A 23,698-nucleotide genomic window follows, 5' to 3' on the forward strand; every position below is an offset into this window, starting at 1 on the left:
TATCACTGAGCCAATCGGCCAGGGCCGCAATATATATTTTTAATTAAAATTCATTTTTATATTTTTTCTCCACCTCTTGAAATAATTGGAGACATCATAGCGGAAAAGCTACTACAAAAAATGAATAGGTATATATCTATTTCTAGCTCTGCCATGGACTCTTTGTGCCCTGTTGAATGTGTACTCTGACCATTCTTCTCCTGATTCCTTATCAGCAAAATGAAGGTTATTATTCTATTGTGCTTCTAATTTACTTCCTAGGGATGACTCCAGGATTCATTAAATTAAAAAGCAATATATAAAGTCCATAATTTATTGTTTTAAAAAACCTAAGAACAAAAAGGAGAGGTTTATTATGAAACTTCCTAAGGCCATAAATATAATTTTTTCTTAGATGTACATTATATTCTTCCATTTTTAATTTACCTTTTTAATTAATTATAAAATTAATAGGAGACCTACGTGTATGGAAATCTAGATTATTATCAAAAGACATCACAGTGATGTAATATTGACGCTGATATTATTTTAATATATTACGTGTGAATATGAATGGTGTATCATAAAGAAAAAGGTAAGGCTAACAAGTGTTATTTCCAGAATTGTGGGTAATTGAAGCTCTCTTCTTTTTAAAATTTATCTGTATTTTTTACAATTACATGAATTATTTGTGATCATAACCATTTAAAATCAACATTGCTTAATTACTATCAATCAAATTTTTATTTATTTTATTCCACTACATCTTCATGTTATAAAAATAAATATAAATAAAATATCCATTTCAAAATGTAAACAGAGTAATAATTTTGAAACTAATTTAGCTACTATTACCATATTTCCCCATGTATAAGATGCACCTTAATTTAGGGGCCTGAAATTTGAAAAAATAATCTATTACATAAAATTATTGAACTCAAGTTTTATTCATCATAAAATTCATACAACTCCTAACCACTGTCAAAACTCCCATCCATTAGCTAGTCCTCATCTGTGTCTGATGACAAATCACTGTCTTTATATATGCTTCGTCCTCAATTCCATCTATGGCATTTGAAATACCACAACCACTGTATAAGATGCACCCAGTTTCTGGAACCCTAATTTTTCAAAAAAGTGTGCAACTCATACATGAGGAAATATGGTATGTGTTGAAAGTGACCTATTACATCTCACTATGATGATCCTCTCTATAATATGCTTTCTTTGGATTATTCTAATTTTTAAAATTTATTCTGCAGCTACAAGACCGCACTCAGTTCAGTGACAGAGACTTAGCCACCCTTAAGAAATACTGGGACAATGGCATGACAAGCCTTGGATCTATCTGTAGAGAGAAGATTGAAGCAGTTGCAAGTGAATTAAATGTTGACTGTGAAATAGTACGGGTAAGATATTTTCAATAATTTTCATGTTGTGGTTGATGAATATCATAAATGAAAGCTTTACATTTATATGAGGTGATAAAAATAATAGCATTAATAAAGTAGAAAAGATAACTCACATAATGGGAAGAAATATATCCAAATCATATATCTGATAAAGAACTTGTATGCACAGTATATAAAGAACTCTTACATCTCAATAATAAATGGCAAGTGCAAGTTTTAAAATGTATAAATAATTTGAATAAGCATTTATCTATAGAAGATAGCACTTAATATGAAGGCCAGAATAAAAAAAGACAGATAACCACTGTTAGCTAGGAAGTGGAGAAATTGGAACCATTATACACACCTAGTGAAAATGTAAAATGCTTTAGCCACTTTGGAAAACAGTCATCTAAATTTTTAACAGATTTATTATATAACCCAGAAATTTCACTCTTTGGTATATACCCAAGAGAAGCGATATGTTCACCCAAAACCTTTTACATGGATGTTGTTAACAAATAATACCAAAGAGTGGGGGGAAATGTCCATCAAGTGAATGGGTAAACAAAATGTGGCCTATGCATATTATGGGCTATAATAGAGCCATGTAAAATAAGGAAAGCCACATACAAAAGAATGAAACTGGACTACAGTTTGTCCCTCTGCACTAAAATTAATTCAAAATGAATCAAAGATCTAAACATAAGACCTGAAACAATTAAGTACATAGAAGGAGACATAGGTACTAAACTCATGGACCTGGGTTTTAAAGAGCATTTTATGAATTTGACTCCACAGGCAAGAGAAGTGAAGGCAAAAATTAATGAATGGGACTACATCAGACTAAGAAGTTTTTGCTCAGCAAGAGAAACTGATAACAAAATAAACAGAAAGCCAACTAAATGGGAAATGATATTTTCAAACAACAGCTCAGATAAGGGCCTAATATCCAAAATATACAAAGAACTCATAAAACTCAACAACAAACAAACAAACAATCCAATAAAAAAATGGGAAGAGGACATGAACAGACACTTCTCCCAGGAAGAAATACAAATGACCAACAGATATATGAAAAGATGCTCATCTTCTTTAGTTATTAGAGAAATGCAAATCAAAACTGCAATGAGATACCACCTCACACCTGTTAGATTAGCTATTATCAACAAGACAGGTAATAGCAAATATTGGAGAGGCTGTGGAGAAAAAGGAACCCTCATCCACTGTTGGTGGGAATGTAAAGTAGTACAACCATTTTGGAAGAAAGTATGGTGGTTCCTCAAAAAACTGAAAATAGAACTACCTTATTACCCAGCAATCCCCCTACTGGGTACATACCCCTAAAACTCAGAAATATTGATATGTAAAGACACATGCAGCCCCATGTTCATTGTAGCATTGTTCACAGTGGCCAGGACATGGAAACAACCAAAAAGCCCATCAGTAGATAACTGGATAAAGAAGATGTGGCACATATACACTATGGAGTACTACTCAGCCATAAGAAATGATGACATTGCATCATTTACAGCAAAATGGTGGGATCTTGATAACATTATACTAAGTGAAATAAGTAAATCAGAAAAAACAAGGAACTGCATTATTCCATACGTAGGTGGGACATAAAAGTGAGACTAAGAGACATTGATAAGAGTGTGGTGGTTACGGGGGGAGGGGGCAGGGGGGAGAGGGAGAGGGGGAGGGGGAGGGGGAGGGGCACAAAGAAAACTAGATAGAAGGTGACAGAGGACAATCTGACTTTGGGTGATGGGTATGCAACATAATTGAACAAAAAGATAACCTGGACATGTTATCTTTGAATATATGTATCCTGATTTATTGATGTCGCCCCATTAAAAAAATAAAATTAAAAATAAAATAAAATAATTAAATACTGAAACATGCTACAAAATAGATGAATCTTGAAAACATAATGCTAACTAAAAGAAGCCAGTCACAAAATACCATATATTATATGATAACATTTATTTGAAATTTCCAGAATTGGCATATTTACAGAGACAGATTAGCGGTTGCCAGAAGTTGGGTGTATGTAGGAATAGGAAATGATTTGTAAAGGGCATAGGTTTTCTTTTTTCATGATGAAAAATTTCTGGAATTAATGGTGATTGTTGCACAACTCTGTGATTATGTTTAAAACATTTTCAATGCACACATTGAGTCAATAGTGTGGTATTTTTACTTATTTATATTTGTGTTGTGATGGAGACAGAGAGAGGGACAGATAGGGATGGACAGACAGGAAGGGAGAGAGATGAGAAGCATCAATTCTTTGTTGCGGCTCTTAGATGTTCTTGGCCAGGTTGAGGGGCTACAGCAGAGCGAGTGACCCTTGCTCAAGCCAGTAACCTTGGGCTTAAGCCAGCAACCATGGGGTCATGTCTATGATCCCATGCTCAAGCCAGCAACACCACTCTCAACCTGGTGAACCTGTGCTCAAGCCAGAGACCTTGGGGTTTCAAACCTGGGTCCTCTGCATCCCAGTCCGACACTTTATCCACTGCACCACCAACTGTTCAGGCAATAGTATGGTATTTTAAATGTATCTCAGTAACATTGTTTTTAAAATTTTCATGAGGTGATATGAAATATATGTTACATATTATGTAAAGAATGATAAATTTGAAATTATATTGATCAGTTTGAAACCAGCAATTTACAACTGTTTGAAGGATGTCAACATAAGATTTAAATAGTGGCAGTGGTGTACCAGTAAATATTTAACAATTAGACCTTTAAGGAAAATATTTGTTGGTTTCCATGGTACAAAGTTTCTCACCATGGTTTATTCCTGTGCTCATTCCATGTGAAGTTCAAAGGAGATACCAAAATTTGGCTCTTGTGAGCAAATATGTGTAAGTTTCAGCTCACGCTAAGGGTCATCTCAGAATACCACAAGGAAAGTACTATTAAAGAACAAGTAACAAAAACAGGAAAGTCTTCTAGAGGAAGAAATAAAGTATTTTCTCATACACACATGAAGAAGATAAAGAAGTATAAGGAGAAGTCATAGAGCACAGATTTATCAAAATAAATACTATTTTCAAAATACTATCCTGTTCAGAGCCTTGTTTCTTATTTTGTTAGGATTTTGATGGGAAGTAAAACTAAATTTTGTATTTACTAAACATGTTATATGTTACACATACTAAGGAAGGATTTAAAAATTATTCTAAATGTGTTCAATTTTTAGGACAGTTGGAGTTTAGCTAGAGGGAAGGCACAAGAATACAAATGACAGAAAATTAATTGGAGTGGAATTATAGTATGAGGAACCTAAACAAAAGCCATGAATAAGAAAATGCAGAGCCTGAGTTTCTGCTATAATTGTCATATTTTTATTTTTTAAATCAAAGTTTATGCATGCACATAACTTAAGAGGTCAAATTCTATAGAACTTACTACAAGGCAAACATTTCTCACTTCTTTCTTTATACCACTTTCCAATAGCCAAGGTCAACCACTTCCCACTCTTCTAGATGATTCTCTTGGTATCTACCTCCATCTATGAGTAATGTGCTGTATTGATAGAAGTAGGCTTGGTTGTCAGTAACAAAAAGGCTCAAAATAACATAGCTTACACAAGATATTTCAATTTCATATACAAACCCAGAAGTATACAATTTAGAACTGGCACAGCAATTCTGCCTTGTGAAGTCCTCAAAGATTTTGATGCTTTACACCTTCCATTCTGTCATCCTTACAATGTATTCCTTGCCGTCCAAGTCCAAAATTATAGCATTTATGGTCCAGAAAACATGACAGAAATGGGAGAATGAAGAGGCAATGGGTATATACCAGCTAATTTGAAAGACTATTCCCAGAAACTGTCACAAGACACATTCACCTCTATAACATTGGCTAATGACATGCTGATACCAAATTACAAGGGATACTGCAAATGTAGTTATATTGTGGGAAACTAATATAATTTTTATTATTCTGGAAGAGAGAGAAAACAAGTATTGGAGAAACTAGTAGTCTCTCTCATATCTGTTTTTATTGTTACTTTTCATTTTTCAGTGCTAAGCATTGTTGATTTTCTACTATGAAATGTGAGGCTTTTAAAAAATCTGCTTCAAGATATTTTCATGAATTCTTTCACCTACTTATATACTGCTTTTCTTATTCTCCCAGTATAGTTATTTTATAATTTTGATTAGTTTGATATTCAGTGTTTTTTTATAAATTTTTATTAATTTTAATGGGTGACATCAATAATTCAGGGTACATACGTTCAAAGAAAACATCTCCAGGTTATCTTGTCATTCAATTATGTTGCATACCCATCACCCAAAGTCAGATTGTCCTCTGTCGCCTTCTATCTGGTTTTTTTTGTGCCCCTCTCCCTCCCCCTTCCCTTCTCCCTCCTTCTCCTCCCCCCCCCAGTAACCACCACACTCTTGTCCATGTCTTTTCGTCTCATTTTTATGTCCCACTTATGTATGGAATCATGCAGTTCTTAGTTTTTTTCTGATTTACTTATTTCACTCCATATAATGTTATCAAGATCCATCCATTTTGTTGTAAATGATCCGATGTCATCATCTCTTATGGCTGAGTAGTATTCCATAGTGTATATGCCACATCGTCTTTATCCAGTCATCTATTGAAGGGCTTTTTGGTTGTAACACTCAACAAAATGGGTATAGAAGGAAAATATTTCAACATGATAAAGGCCATATATGATAAACCATCAGCTAACAGCATATTAAATGGCATAAAACTGAGGATTTACTCCCTTAAATCAGGAACAAGACCGGGTTGTCCACTCTCTCCACTCTTATTTAACATGGTGCTAGAAGTTCTAGCCCAAGCAATCAACAAGATAAAGAAATAAAAGGCATCCATATCGGAAAAGAAGAAGTAAAGTTTTCACTTTTTGCAGATGATATGATCCTATACATTGAAATCCCCAAAGACTCCACAAAACCATTACTACAAACAATAAACCAACACAGTAAGGTTACAGGATACAAAATTAGTATACAAAAGTCCATAGCCTTTCTATATGCCAACAACGAAACATTAGAAAACAAACTAAAAAGAAATAATCCCTTTCATGATTGCAACAAAAAAGATATTCAGTGTTTAATGTAAATGCTTTTCACATTTGTATGATGTAATATAAATTATTATTTGTTCTTTTATGCATAACATTATTTTGTTTCCTTGGAGTTCATTACTTACTTACTTTTTGTTTTTTGTATGTTTGCTTGCTTAATTTTCTAGGCACTTAATACTAATTTTTCCTCACACCTTTCCCCATTTGAATATTTCTCCTCTCAATATATTTATACACATTTGGTAGTGTAACAATTTTATCATCCTGAATAATCTTCTCCTGGAATCTTGTAATCTGCTCCAATCTGGATTGGTTACTCTATACCCAGAGCACAAGAGTTACTCTGAGGTTTTCTATTTCAATCTTTTGACCATTTTCCATACTTTCAGAAAGGTGTCCTAAGTTGCAATTTCCAACTTTTCTCTGATGTATTTTACTTTTGTTTACATTCAGTCTGTCACTGATACTAATAAATACCATGTTCTATAATGAAAGCTTCTAGGCACCACTGACTGCTTACAGGGGCTCCTTGAGACCCTACAATGTAAGAGAGAGGAGATAAACACAAAGTATTTCTAAAAACATCCTCTCCCAAAATGAAAGATCAGATATACACAGGATTCCTAGCTAAGATTTTGTATAGAATACACACACACACACACACACACACACACACACACACCAAGAGGTTTTAGTTATCCTCACTTAGCCATTGCTACGTATAGATTCCTCAATTTCTGTAGAAAGCCTGATACACAGAAAAAAAGAAATGTTATCAATATCTGTTTGCTAAAGGCTAGTTAAAACCTTTGCTAGAGGAAAGTATAGAGAACTGCTCACTATTCTTTTATTTCTAGTGATATCCAAAAATGTCAGCTTGCGCACAGCAGAGAGAACATTTCAAAATGTGATGTGCTATAAGATGGCCTCTTTTGTAATATTTGGTAGATTAACTGTAAAGAACAATATATACTGCTCACAAAAATTAGGGGATGTTTTATTGTTTCATAGTTATTTTGAAAATATTCCCTGATTTCTATGAGCAGTATATTTGACATATAAATATATTCTTGAGATTTCAGAAGAAATTACATAAATGTTTTTAAGGCTAATAGACCTAGTTATTGATCACTAAGATAAACTTTGTCTCAAGATTTCTGGTTAACCGTTACTTCTGGTAAAATTCGGAAATTTCAAGTGCATATTTTTTGTTTTATGTTTTAAAAAGACTAAGAACAAACTTGTCATATTTTTTATTTTAATCTTATTCAATGTTATTATATGCACATATTTATTTAACTTGTAATGTTATTCCCAGGTTAATGCCTATTATTTATTGACTTATACATTCATCAAGTGTAAACTTAATACCTATTCTATACTAAAACTCTTCCAGGTGCCATGGAAAAAAATGCAACTCTATTAAAAACTTTTAATTTAATGTGGTAAAAAAAAATTAATGTGTTTCCGTTAACAGTAAATGGAATAATACAACAGAGGGTTGTTTTGAGGTAATATATAAGGATAATACGTGTAAAGCACCACATGCATGTTCTCAAAAATAGTTCTTTTCCCTATCGCTCTACAATTCAGTTTAATGCCTATACTTTCCATCTGTGTTTGGTTATAGTGGACAATGTCAAAACGTACTCTTATGTGGTCAAATTTTTGTATAAACAACACATGTTTGAATGTTTGGAATACAATTTGAAAGACTTAAATAAATTTCATGGAATACAGATGTATGTTTGTACATTTTAGATTATGTTTATTTTTCAAGGAGCAAGGTTAATATGAAGAAATGTCTTTAAATAGAAGAATGCTTTTCACTTACACTATTTTTATATATTTTTTCATTACAAATAACCTTCTGCCCCCCATGTGTGTGCAACACAAATAATGGTAAACCCTTTATTATCTACCATAGGCATTTACTCAAAACTGGTAGACACCTTGAAATTGTATTGCATGATTTTATTTGTATAAGGAAAATGAGCATAGATGTGAGAATTGCTTTCCAGTCAGTGACTGGAGGTCAGATAGCTTTTTGTCCAGTATAACATTATTTTTACTTCTGCTTCACCAGAGTATGACTTATCATAAGAATTAACTTGCACAATTCTTAAAGTACAGATCATTCCATTCCAGACCTTCTAAATCACAATTTATAGAGAAGGAAGTAATATATATGTTTTTGTCTAATTACCCTTATGATCAGATATATTTGGAAAATACTTCATTCACTTCATTACACTATGTCATTGTGACTAAATATTATATCTTGTTCTTTCCCTTCATAATACTTGGTTAAATTTTGTAGTTTATATTTTCTTGTCTAGTTGTTTACATCTATACCAATACTATATTGTTAGCTTAAGTTCCATAAGGACATATATCATGCCTACTTTTTCACTAGTGTATTATGAGCACTAGTAGTGTTTGGAACCTAGTTGATATTCAGTAATATCTGTGGGATGAATAAGTTCTTAAAAGAAAGGTGTGCCTTCTATATATAGCATATACAAAATAAATATTTATAATAATATACCTTTAAAATAACAGCAGTTTAAATATTTTCATGTTATTTTAATACATATAAACTTATAGAGTCTGAGAATTTTAATTTTTAATAGCCATAATATTTGTGTTGTCAATAAATAATAATTATGGTTGAAAGAATTATCCTATCGAGTTATGAGCATCCTAGAGGGAGAAAAATTATCCAGTAGACTAACAATTTAGAAACCAGTTCCTTCAGTTTGAAGAATCTGAGGCCCTAAGTGATAAAAATAATTTTCCTCTGGCTCATATAAAATGGTTGAAAACTTCAAATTTCAAAAATATAAATGCTTAATTTGAAGAAGAGAAAAAAATACTCTGTACATAATTACATAATTGATTACTAGAATGTAGAAGAGGATGTTTGGGATGAGGTGGACCCAGAGTGAAGAACTAGAACTGATGTCTAGAATTAATAGGCAAACAGATATTGATTTAGTTTAAAGGACAGACATTTGCAGGAAAATTATTCAAAAATTTGACTGGGGAACTAAGCAAATTATGCTTCATATTGCTGAAGTTGTCATGTGAAGACTACATAGCCATTTATCTAAAATGTTGAAATCATTTTTATTAGTTTTTATTTTTAATTTATTGTGTTGACATAGTTTCAAATGTCCCACTTAATATAACACCCTGTACACACCTCATTGTACCCCACGCAAAAATCTCTTCTCACCTTCAGTTCTCCCCTTGTCCTTGTGATCCAGAAACATCAATGTGTATAAATAAACAAACAATTAAACAAAAAAGATACAAGAATGATAAATTCTCTCTTAACAGCCAACCAGGAAAAGGGCAGCTTAGAAAGACAGAAAAATATTTAGACAACATATCTACTTCAGCCAAACACTACAGAAACTTTAGCAACACCTCACCCCTATAAAAAAAAGCCGTGTAGAGGGCTCATTTTTGTGACTTCAAGCTACAACTAGATGTTCTAACTACTCACAGAGTGGTTTCAAAACAAAAAAAAAGTGCAGAGCTAGGCATTATAAATCCTTTTTCCCCCGCCATGTCATTGAAGACTTTCACTCCCACCCCAGTCAAAATAATAAAGACCCCATTTTCCTTTTTATTGAGGTAGTGGTAGAGAAGACCTGTGGAGATACTGGAAGACCAAGCATCCCTAAGAGTAAAAAGGATCTCCTCCTTTGTCTGGTGTAAGTGGAAGCCAAGTGGAGAACTTGGTCTTCCACCCCTTTGTGGAAGTGTGCCATAAAATAACTAAATGATATACAAGATGGAGAACTTTATATACATTTTAATGAGCCTGGCTGTTTGGCTCAGTGGTAGAGTGTCGATTCGGCATGTAGATGTCTCAGGCTCAAGTCCCAGCAAGGGCACGCAGGAGAAGCGCCTATCTGCTTCCCCACCCTTCCCCCTTCCCATTCTCTCTATCTCTCTTTCCGCTTCCCGCAGCCAAGGCTCCACTGGAGCAAAGTTGGCCCGGACACTGAGGATGGCTCCATGGCCTCTGCCTTAGGTGCTAGAATGGCCCGGGTTGCAATGGCGCACTGCCCCAGATGGGTAGAGCATTCTCTAGTGGGCTTGCTGGGTGGATTCCGATGAGGAGCATGTGGAAGTCTGTCACTCTGCCTCCCCTCTTCTAACTTTAGAAAAAATAAATAAATATATAAAATTTAGAACAATTATTGAAAATGTTGTGTAAAGAGATACAGAAAAAAGCCTGACCGGGCGGTGGCGCAGTGCATAGAGAGAGTGGAACTGGGATGCGGAAGACCCAGGTTCGAAACTCTGAGGTCACCAGCTTGAGCCCAAGGTCGCTGGCTCAAGTAAGGGGTTACTCGGTCTGCTGAAGGCTCGCCATCAAGGCAAGTATGAGAAAACAATCAATGAACAATTAAGGTGTTGCAATGCGCAACAAAAAACTAATGATTGACGCTTCTAATCTCTCCATTCCTGTCTGTCCCTGTCTATCCCTCTCTCTGACTCTCTTTCTGTCTCTGTAAAAAAAAAAAAAGAGAGAGATACAGAAAAAAATATATAGATAAATCAAAATGGAATTCTAGAAAGTGTTCACACAATGTATGGGAATACAGGCAGAAAAACACAAAAAACAAATATTGAAATAAATAAAATTATATACATAAGCCATAACAGCAATAATTGCATTCTGCATTTGATTTAAATGGCCTAATTTTCCAATTAAAAAAAGAGAGATTAACAATCTGTATTTTTATTATTATTATTTGTATTTTTCTGAAGTTGGAAACGGGGAGGCAGTCAGACAGACTCCCACATGCGCCCGATTAGGATCCACCCACCATGCCCACCAGGGGGGGATGCTCTGCCCATCTAGGGCATCACTCTGTTGCAACCAGAGCCATTCTAGTGCCTGAGGCAGAGGCCACAGAGCCACCCTCAGTGCCCCGGCCAACTTTGCTCCAATGGATCCTTGGCTGCAGGAGGGGAAGAGAGAGACAGAGGAAGGAGAGGGGGAGGGGTGGAGAAGCAGATGGGTGCTTCTCCTGTGTGCCCTGGCCGGGAATCAAACCCAGGACTCCTGCACGCCAGGCCAATGCTCTACCACTGAGCCAACCAGCCAGGGCATGGATTATTTTTTTAATTAAGTGAGAGCAGGGGAGGAAGAGAGACAAACTCCTGCATGCACCGTAACTGGGATCCACCTGGCAAGCCCCCAGTGAGGTGATGCTCTGCCCATCTGGGGCATTGCTCCATTGTTTGGAAACCAAGATATTTTTAGCACCTGAAGCAGAGGCCATGGAACCATCCTCAGTACTAGGGGCCAACTTGCTGGAGCCAATTGAGCTATAGCTGAAGGAGGGAGGAGAGAGAGAAAGAGAGAATGAGAGAAGGGGTAAGAGGTAGGGGTGGAGAAACAGATGGTCACTTCTCCTGTGTACCCTGTCCAGAATCAAACCGGGGACTTCCACATGCTTAGGCTGACGATGCTCTACCACTGAGCCAACTGACCCAGGTTAACAAACTGGATTTTTTAAATGACCCCAGTTTATGCTTTTTATAAGAAAGTAAAATATAATCATATATGTTGATTAAAAGTAAAAAGATAGAAAATACATTCAAGCATGAATCAAAAAGAAAGCAGGAGTAGATATATTACTATTAAATGAATGAATGTCTAATAGCAAGCTTTACCCTCTGTGTATAGCATACACAGATACAAATATATAATAATTTACATTTAAACAAAAAACAATTTAAAATATGATTACATATTAATATTATCCTACTCTACTCTAAAGTAGACTTCAGAACAAAGAAAATTACAGAGACAGAGAAAGACATTACACAGGATAAAGAGGTAAATTCACCAAGGGGACATTGCAATTTTAAATGTGTATGCATCAAATAAGAGAGCTGCAAAATATGTGAAACAACGATTGATAAAACTGAAATGAGACATAGGCAATTCCAAAATTATATCTGAAGATTTCATTACCCTTTACCAAATAAGGAATAAAGTTATTACATGGAAAATCATCAGTGATACATCAAAACCACACTCGATCATGGAACAGAATAGAGCTCAGAAATAATCCAGTGCATATACTGTCAACTGATCTTTGATGAGGATGCCAAGAATACACAATGAAGAAAAGATAGATACTGTCTTCAATAATTGTTCTTTGAAAAACAGAATATCCGTATGCAAACGGATGAAATTGGACTCTTATACCAAAATCAACTCAGAATTAATTAAATACTTAAACATAAACCTGAAACCATAAACCTCCAAGAGAAAAGTTAGAGTAAAATATTATGGACATTGGTCTTGGCAGTGATTTCTTGGATATGACATCAAATGTACAGGCAAATGTAAAAGCAAAATAGACAAGGGAGATTAACTTAAACTAAAAAGCTTTGCCCTGGTTAGATGGCTCGTTTCGTTAGAGTGCCATCCTTGTACACAATGGTTGTAGGTTTGAACTGGGTCATGGCACATACAAGAACAGCTCATGTTCCTCTGTCTCCCCCTCCCACATCCTCTCTCTCTAAAATTAAAATTAATAGCTGTGTGACTCTATTTATATAACATTCTCGAAATTACACATATTAGAGCGTTTCCACGTGTTGGAAATGGTGGGAAGGGTAGGGAGAAGAATGGTTGATAAAGGAACATGTAAGTGTGTATACACATACTTAGTATATTTTCTATTTTTTGTTATTGTGATACAATTATGTAAAATGTTATTGAAGGCAACTGAATGAAGATGTATCTTTGTAACTTTTTGACATTTGCCATTGTGGAAAACCTTATGGAGGATTTTCAAAAAACTAAAGATAGAACTACCATAGGATCCAGTAGTCGAAGTTTGAGTACATAAAGAACTCCCAAAACTCAACATTAAAGAAAACAACTCATTTAGAAAATAGGCAAAAACATAAAGAAACATTTCATTGAAGAGGATATATGAATGGTAAAACAAGCACATGAAAATATTTTCACTCTCACTTTCCATTGAGGAAATTACATTAAGAAGTTAATCATTGTTCACTACATGCTCCAGTGAGAACAACTAAAATAATAAAAAATACTATCAAAAAGCTGGGGAAAATGCCAAGAAACTGGATCTCTCATAGATTGTTGGTAAGAATGTAAAATGGTACAACTGCTCTGAAAACAATTTGGCAGTTTAGTTTAGTTAGAAAGCTAAACATATAATTACCATACGATTGTGCAAGTGCATTCTTGGGCATTTATCCTGGAGAAATGGAAACTTATATCTGCATAAATTCCTGTACATGACTATTTATAGACGCTTAATATGTAATAGATAAAACTTTGAACAACCCAAGTGTCCTTTGTAGAGTGAATTGTTAAACTATCATTGAGGAGAAAAACAGGAAAACGGTACATAACTATCATAGAATACTACTTAACAATAAAGAAGTAAGGGGCCATTGTATATGCAACTTAAATAAATCTCCAGGAAATTATCCTGAGTAAAAAAGCTAATTTCAAAATGTGACATGCTATGTGACTCTATTTATATAACATTCTCGAAATTACACATATTAGAGCGTTTCCACGTGTTGGAAATGGTGAGAAGGGTAGGGAGAAGAATGGTTGATAAAGGAACATGTAAGTGTGTATACACATACTTAATATATTTTCTATTTTTTGTTATTGTGATATAATTATGTAAAATGTTATTGAAGGCAACTGAATGAAGATGTATCTTTGTAACTTTTTGACATTAAACTTATTTTAATATAAAACATTTTTAAATTGTTATAAATCCAATAAAATAAAATTGTTTATTAATTGAAATACCCAGGTAACCATTATAAAGCCAAATAAAGTTAATAGAAAGTACATTTTCACCTACAAAGAGCAAGTTTCAGAATGGAAGAGGTGAATTATAATTATAGCTGTATGTCTGATTTCTTAAGAAAAGAATCAATTCATGTTCCTTTTGAAAGATTTGGTAAATTATTTTCTCCAGAAAAAACAAACAAAATAAAAAAGCATTTTACAATAGACTGCATAGTCCTGGAAAGTCATAATATTAAATAAATATCATCATTCTGCTAATAAGTTATATAATAGTAAATACAATTATTTTTATTTTAACTTACTGAGTAATAATAAAATTTTATTATACAAGGTACCTACTTATTCTTTTTAATCATATTTTATGCAGTATTCATTCATTATTTTAATGACCAGAACTGTTAAGTTTTCTTTGTTTATAAAACTTCCTCTTGTATTTCTCTTACAAAGACTTGGATTGGGAATCGAAGAAGGAAATATCGTCTAATGGGGATTGAAGTTCCACCTCCAAGGGGAGGCCCTGCTGATTTTTCTGAGCAGCCAGAGTCTGGTTCTTTGTCTGCACTCACAACAGGAGAGGTACCTGGTCCGGAAGTAGAAGAGGATAATGACAGAAATGATGAAGTGTCCATCTGTTTGTCTGAAGGAAGCTCTCAAGGTATTTATATGGTTCACCTCCTAATGACAGCTTTTGTAAATTTTATGCATTTTTACTTTCTTTTCAGTTGCTGGACTTCAAATCTAAAGTCCTCAAACATTTGGTCAACTATTTTAAAAGTAATTGATTTATATTTATTCTATTTTTCAATGATAAATATATATTTAAAGTATACAACATGATGTCTTGATCTACACAGACATAGCAAAATGGTTACTACAGTCAAACTAAATAACATATCCTTTTCTTTTGTATGTGGTAAAAACGTCTGAAATTTCCTCTATTTGCAAATCTCCAGTATTCAGTATAGTATTGTTAGCTGCAATCATTACATTGTTCATTAAAACTCTAGTCTTATTCATCCTATGTAATTGTAACTCTATACCCTTTAACAACTACCTCCCCTTTCTCCCCAGCTACCCACCCTGGTAACTACTATGTATCTGACTTAAAAATTCCACATATAGCCTGACCAGGTGGTGGCGCAGTGGATAGAGCGTCGGACTGGGATGCGGAGGACCCAGGTTCAAGACCCTGAAGTTGCCAGCTTGAGCGTGGGCTCATCTGGTTTGAGTAAAAAAAAGCTCACCAGCTTGGACCCAAGGTCGCTGGCTCGAGCAAGGGGTTACTTGGTTTGCTGAAGGCCAGTGGTAAAGGCACATATGAGAAAGTAATCAATGAACAACTAGGGTGTCACAAAGAAAAACCGATGATTGATGCTTCTTATCTCCCTCTGTTCCTGTCTGTCTGTCCCTATCTATCCCTCTCTCTGACTCTCTCTCTCTGTCTCTGTTAAAAAAAAAAATTCCACATATATGTGAGATTCGGCAGTACTTTTTTTTCTGTGTCTGGTTTATTTCAATTAGCATAATATCCTCCAGTTTCATCCATGTTGTCAGAAACGGCAGGATCTCTATTTTAAGGCCGAATAATATTCCATTGTGTGTATGTGTGTGTGTGTGTGTGTATGTGTGTGTGTGTATAATGGGCACTTAGGTTATATTTGTATCTTGGCTATTATAAATAATGTTGCAATGAACAAGGAACCATAGATATCTTTTGAGATACTGATTTAATTTCCTTTGGTTATATGCCCAGAAGAGGGATTGCTGGATCATATCTTAGTTCCATTTTTAATGTTTTGAGAGACCTCCATACTGTTTTTCATGATGGTTGTACATTCCCATCAATCATACACAAGGGTGCTCTTCATATTGGCACTGCACTTACCATTTACCTTTTTGATTTGTAGTAACTCCAACTAAATGATCTCCTGAATTATTTCATCACAACAAAGAACATTCATCTACAATGATGGTCTCTTACATTTAGAAGTGTTGGTTATCACATTAATCTATACATGAAAATTAAGTACATGACTGTTTCCGTTTTACTGGAATTCTAATCAATTTAGGTTAGAGCATTATGAACGCATTGTAATAAAAGACAATATGGTGTAATGTAACAATTACCTAGATCTTCCACGAGTTCTTATTGTTACTTAAGGCAAAGTATTGAATTCATTGGGTTTTAATTTCCTCACCTTCAAAGTATAGAAATTAGGCTGGATTATCTTTATAATACATCTCAGTGTTTTCTTAAATGAGAACTCAAATAATATGTAATTATACCATTTGTCCAGGAGTAGTATTTTTTTTTTCCTTGCATTTTTCTGAAGCTGGAAACAGGGAGAGACAGTCAGACAGACTCCCGCATGCGCCCGACCGGGATCCACCCGGCACGCCCACCAGGGGGCGACGCTCTGCCCACCAGGGGGCGATGCTCTGCCCATCCTGGGCGTCGCCATGTTGCGACCCTCCTGGGTGTCGCCATGTTGCGACCAGAGCCACTCTAGCGCCTGGGGCAGAGGCCACAGAGCCATCCCCAGCGCCCGGGCCATCCCCGCTCCAATGGAGCCCCGGCTGCGGGAGGGGAAGAGAGAGACAGAGAGGAAGGCGCGGCGGAGGGGTGGAGAAGCAAATGGGCGCCTCTCCCATGTGCCCTGGCCGGGAATCGAACCCGGGTCCTCTGCACGCTAGGCCGACGCTCCACCGCTGAGCCAACCGGCCAGGGCCCAGGAGTAGTATTTTTATTTGACTGTAAGCATAGAAACAGTTCTCTTTTGAGACCTTTTATTAATGAACAATTATATTGAGGTTTAATTTACATATAATAAAATCTATGCTTTGTAAATGTAGAATTCAACAATTTTTAATCAATTCTATAGAGTTGTGCAGTCATCACCATCACTGAATTCCAATTTTAGAATGTTTTCATGACTTGAAAACATTTTCTTAAGCCCATTTTGCAATCGATTTTGTACTTCCATCTCAAAACCCACACAACAATTGATCTGTTGTCTGACTATATAAATTTGTCTTTGCTGGAAATTTTATATAAATGGAATTATATAATATTCTATCTTTTGTATCTGTGATAGAGAGAAAATCTTGCATTGCCCATTTGTTTGTTTTTACTTCATTGATCAGGATATTAAGACCATATTTTTAAGATTTTTTTTTTGCCTTTTAAATTTGCTTATTGAGTTTTCTCATGTGAGAACCTTTTTCATGCATTTTTATATATTCAAATATACCAATACTTTCTTGTATGGTTTCTGACTTTGGTGTCATTATTACAAATTTTTCTTTGTACTACAATTATGTAAACATACCCCTATATTTGCTCCTTATGTCCTTATGGTTTCATTTTTTAACTTGATATTTATTACATTAGAATTTATTTTGCTTTAATAAGTGTGAGAAAAATATCTAATTTTATTTTTCCAAATGTTTAACAAATTTTCCCTAAATTATTAAATATGTCAGTGTTTTCTCAGTGAATTTAAGTATAGCTTTTTAAATCAAATATTTACACATGCACATTTATATAAGCATGCATACACATCATGTAGACAAAATTCTGGATTTCTTATGTTACATTGACCTGATTATTTATAACTGTTGTTTTATAAAATATGTAAATATCTGGCAGGATTCTCATTATTCTTAGCTCTTGTAGAACATTGATTCTTCTAAAAATTATTTTCCTCAATCCCCTTCCCCATAATTTATTTATGATTTTTATTGGCACTGAACTGAATATATAATATAATGTGTGAAGTTGAATTCAAATTCAGTTAACATATGTTGAGTTTTAGATGATGGCAAGACATCCATGTGGAGCTATCCAGCCTACACTTTCATAATGTGGGTATGGAACTCAGAAAAGGGGTTAAAATATGGGAGGATATTTAGGAGACATCAACAGCAAGGTTAAAATAATGTCCTGACATACAAATAAAAAATTTAGCTCACTGAGAAAATGGAAAACAAAAGAGAAATATAGACAAGGACTTTGTGTTGAAAACAAATCCAGATTTGGGGACTGAGGAAGAAGAGAGTGTCGTTGAAAGAACATTCAGATACAGGAGAAACAGGATACTATATTAGTACTGAAACCAAGGAAAGAGAGAGTTTCAGTAGGAAGAGGAGTCATTCTCTCAATGATCTCATATAGGTTGAATAGCAATTCCTCTCATCTGAGTCATCTAAAACAGTGGTCCCCAACACCCGGACCATAGAGCGGTACTGGTCCGTGGGCCATTTGGTACTGCTCCTCAGAGAAAGAATAAACAACTAGTATTATTTCCGTTTTACTTATATTTAAGTCTGAACAATGTTTTATTTTTAATAAAATGACCAGATTCCCTCTGTTACATCCGTCTAAGACTCACTCTTGACCCTTGTCTCGGTCACGTGATACATTTATCCCTCCCACCCTAAAGGCCGGTCCGTGAAAATATTTTCTGACATTAAACCAGTCTGTGGCCCAAAAAAGGTTGGGGACCACTCATCTAAAATATAAGTGTACAATAGAATGTGGGGAGGGAGATATGAGGAATTGCTGATCAAGGGGTATAACGTTAAAGTTATACAAGAGGAGTAAGTTCCGGAGATCTGCTAAGCAACCTAATGCCTGTATTGGCTACTTAAAAACTTGTTATGTGGTAAATCAAGTTGTGTTCTTAGTACCAAAAAAGGAACACAAGGAATCTTTTGGAGGTGATGGGTATACTTATTACCTGAGCGGTGGTGATAGTAAGAGGAGTGTATATATGTGTCTAAACTTACTAAATTGTATATATTACTTATGTGCAGTTTTTGTATACCAACTATATTCAGAAAAGCAGGCAAAATAAAAATTTAAAACTGAGAAGCCATTGAATTGTATTTAACAAGTTGTTAGAGCAATTGCATGCATAGACGAGAAAGGCAACCAAATTGCAATAGGTTGAATAATGAAAGGATATAAAAACTGTTAGTATTGAGAAGGCCATGAATTTTCTTTCTTACTAACATTTGTTATCAATATTGATGAAGATCATAACAGAGAATTTAGTGTACAGAAAAACTGAAAGAGGAAAAAGAAAAAAATGAAAAGCTATTGCATCATTTCCATGCCCCTTATTTCTAATCTAGTTAGTCTATGAAACCATTTTTGTCTGATAGTAGTGTTTACCAAATTGTATATGTCTGAGAATACTTGAATATTTTTAGTGATTAATAAATAGATCTTTAGAGAATGACTGTGTGTTTCTTTGGGTGGATGGGAGACTTATGAATAAATAATCTGATAAAAAGAAATTACATAAACCCCTAAAGAGAGTTTCATTCCCCAACTCCCACTTCCCTACCTGATAGTGAATTTTAATAAATAAGAAGTTAATGGAAAAAATGAGTAAATTTTAAGGTTGCTAATGGACCACTGCTACTACACTGGCATCCTTTGTCATTTTATAGCGTGTTCTCTAGACAGCTGGCATAATAATCAAGATTTAATGAGAAAAAGGAGAGAGAATTTAATGCATGAATCAAAAAACACTTGATGGGAGAAGTGAGATTGTCTAGAGTTTCTCTCAGTGGCTTATTTTTCACAGCTGTATGGTAAGCTTTTCATTTTTATCTGAAATTGCATCAGAAACAAAACAAAAGAACTTTCACGTACTGAAAAGAGCCTGTTTTGAACTGTTCTATCCTAATTCTGCCCTATTCACTTTCTCATTTTGCTGATGGAGAATAGTAATCTGAGTAATTTAACTGTCTGATCATTTTGTGATGATTAAGTGAATTGTATCATTCTGCTTAGCCTAATGTTATGCCTTTAAAATACACTAGCCATATTCTCTTGTAGTTATGAAAATGTAGTTAAATGTATGTTTGAGATATCCATTAATTACATGACTTCTTAGAATAATGAGTAGCTGACCATACTATTTCAATAACCAGACAAGCTGAAATTCGGGATCCTTCATAATATGGCTGCTTATTCAACAGGGTTAGTCTTCTAAATATTCAAGAAGAAAAAAAAAAGTCTTTAAATCAGGTCTTACATTTTAAATGTTAAAATCACTTAAAAATCACATTAAACGTTTCTAGGAAAACATTCTATAAGCAAGAAACAAGGATTTTTTTAAAGCACAGTAAAAGGCAGGTTTACTCAGTCACCAAAAAGTACCATTTATCTTTTAACAGTTCCAATTCCATTCTTTTGCTTCTGAGAAAATAAGCACTTCACTGATACAGAGTTTTTGAGTTAACCTCTAACTTCAACCTTCTCTTGCCCACCTTTGCTTCTCCCATTTCCTTTTCTTTTCCCTGTATGGTGTGGAAGAGAAAGGAGGTGTGGTTAGGATTAGTTTCAGGAATTTTTGTTTGTTGGTTGGTTTGTTTTTAAAAAGCTGCCTCTCATCTAACTGCAAACTCTGGCAAAATTAATAGATAACTCAGTTCCTGAATTTCGAGTTCTATGTCTGCCAAAATATATTTAAAACTGGGTAATTGTGAAGATTTCTCCTATTCAGAGAAGCAAATTGTTTAAAGTATGGAAATCATTAACATCTATAACATTAAATTTCATAGCATAACCTTTTTGCAGCTGTATCTATTATGTAGGTGTGCAGATGAAGATAATTCTCCTAACAGTTACTATGGCCACCACATAGAGTGCCCTCTAGAGTTTTCACTGATTAGTAATTACACTTACTTGTTTGGTTTCTAATTAGCGAGGCTGATTTTCTTGAGGAATAACCAAACACATGGACAGTGTTTAGCTTTCAAACTTTAACTAATGCGCAAGCTATCAGTAAGCAAAAGAATCATGCTTTATTCAGATGTATCACTTCACATTTTTTTATTTTAAAAATCCTCAACACAGTTTTCATTTACATCTTGTAAAAATAATTAACCATGCATGAACATGTTGCTGGTAAAGTGGAACTATGTAGAAATTACAAGGAAGTGAGAATAGAAATATAAGCAAGACAGTAAAGAACGATTCCAGTAATGATCTTGTGGATGAGAAATATAACCCTTACTCTGAGGTTGCTAGTATTTAATAGCATCTCTGAAACTCAACTTAATGACCTTTTTCCCTCCCTTCATTTCATTTACTTGTTGATTACATAGAACTTGAAATGTCTGTGATTCGAAATCCTAAATAACAAATAGATCATAGTTTCCTCTCTTTAGCAACCAGTCTTTTAGAATACATACATACATATATACATACATACATACATACAGACAGACATACATACATAATTGGACATTGCATTAAAATTCCAGTAAAATTTCCCTGGATATTTAAATTCTAATCCCTATGTATTTATATGTGAGTTCCTAGATCAACCATGTTTTCTTCCTAGTCATACCCGTGTTCATACAGAGCACACATATCTCTTCATGGAAAGAAATGGACTCTGAAAAATGTTAGGAGGATTAATATTTTTGTTCTGCTTTGTACAGTGAAATAAAATGTCACTTGCTAAGGGGATGGAAAACTTCTACTAGTATTTATGCAAATAAGCTTCATAATAGGCCTGTGCAGAAAGAACAGAGAGAAACAATACTGCCATGTTTTCCTAAGAAGTTGAGGTAGGAGTAACCTAAAACGGGTGTTCTATTGTAGGTGCCCTATGCTGTGAACTAGCCACTTCCCTAGCTCAACACAAAGAGCTTTTTTACTAGACTGGTTTCTCTGAATTACTTTTTATTTCTTTTATTTTACTTATTTATTATTTTATTTTATTTTTATTGAATTTATTGGGGTGACATTGGTTAATCAAATTATATAGGTTTCAGGTATACAATTCTACAATATATTATCTGTATATTGTATTGTGTATTTGCCATCCTGTCTTTTATTATTTATTTCTCATTTTTAGAATATTGAATTTTGATTATAAAAACAACATAGGTTCATTATAGAAAACATTGGAAAATACAATGAAAAATTTGGAAATAATACTACCCTTCAGTTATAACCATTCTTAAAATGGAAATGCAAAAATGTTTTTGCCAGTGTTTTCTCTTTATCTGTATACAGTTGTGTGTCTATGTGTGGGAGGGGTGTGTGCATGCATTCACAAACAACAGCTTTTTTACAAAATCAGAAACATACTATATTTATAGATTTGTATCTTATCATGTATTTGAAATTTTTCTTTTCTCTTGTTATAATAAATAATGCATGTTTATTTTAAAATATTTAATTAAGAATGAGCAAATGGAAGAAAATAAAAGTTATCAAAATAAGTAAAATTAGAGGCCCTTGCCAGTTGGCTCAGTGGTAGAGCGTCAGCCTGGCGTGCAGGAGTCCCGGGTTCGATTCCCGGCCAGGGCACACAGGAGAAGCACCCATCTGCTTCTCCACCCCTCCCCTCTCCTTCCTCTCTGTCTCTCTCTTCCCCTCCTGCAGCCGAGGCTCCATTGGAGCAAAGTTTGCCCAGGTGCTAAGGATGGCTCTGTGGCCTCTGTCTCAGATGCTAGAATGGCTCTGATTGCGGCAGAGCGATGCCCCAGATGGGCAGAGCATCGCCCCCTGGTGGGCATGCCGGGTGGATCCCAGTCGGGCGCATGCGGGAGTCTGTCTGACTGCCTCCCTGTTTCCAAATTCAGAAAAATACAAAAAAAATAATAATAAAATAAGTAAAATTAGACAAAAGGAATAAAAAATTTTCTGCACTTTCATCCAGAAAGAATAATGGCAATATTCTGGTATAAATAGCTTTAGTTTTTTTCTCCATGAATACCATGAATATGAACACAATTTTTCTTTAAGTGTAGTTACTTAATAGGTTTTGTCACCTTCATTTTTTCTCTTTCCAGTGTATCATGAATATTTTCATTACCAGCTATCCTTCTATTTTATTTTTAGTAGCTTCATAACATTTATTTTAAAGATAGGTCTTAAATGACTCCTCTAATCCTCCATTGCTAAACATATAGGTTGCTTCCTTTTTTTTTTTTTTTAGTTATGAACAACACAGTAGTGACCATCCTTGCATTTTTACCTATCTACACATTTCTTTAGAACACATTTTAGAAGTAGGATTGCTCCTCACAGTATGTTTGGAGTGAATTTTCCATTTATTTTTTTAATTACCTATTTGATCATAAAGAAATAATTCTAAATAAAGTTTTAAGCAATGAAAAATGAAATCATGACCCTTTTTTTTTTCTGCAGACGAACCCAATGAACTTGTTCCTAATGAAACTAAGGCTGATAAGGAGGAGGACCACAATACAGTATCTGAGGATAATGTGGTATGTACATTTTGCAATTCCTCATCACATGATGGTTTTCAAGGATATGTTTCCAACTGGTGACAGTATTAGTGTTGTCAGAATAAAGTTTTACTCTATTTCACAAACTAAAACAGAACTTTTCCCAGTGAAATT

The 23,698-nt window shown here is 34.5% G+C and overlaps 1 protein-coding gene across 1 annotated transcript in view; it reads left to right on the forward strand.

Annotated features, from left to right (window-relative positions):
- Nucleotides 1-23,698, forward strand: part of HDX (highly divergent homeobox) — a 108,592-nt gene that overhangs the window by 68,265 nt on the left and 16,629 nt on the right. Inside the window, exons 4-6 of the mRNA XM_066249772.1 lie at nt 1,242-1,388; nt 14,750-14,957; nt 23,484-23,563. Coding sequence (XP_066105869.1) covers nt 1,242-1,388; nt 14,750-14,957; nt 23,484-23,563 — 435 coding nt within the window. The remainder of the gene's footprint in view (nt 1-1,241; nt 1,389-14,749; nt 14,958-23,483; nt 23,564-23,698) is intronic.

The sequence above is a fragment of the Saccopteryx bilineata genome, chromosome X, assembly GCF_036850765.1.
Source record: "Saccopteryx bilineata isolate mSacBil1 chromosome X, mSacBil1_pri_phased_curated, whole genome shotgun sequence".
NCBI lineage: Eukaryota > Metazoa > Chordata > Mammalia > Chiroptera > Emballonuridae > Saccopteryx > Saccopteryx bilineata.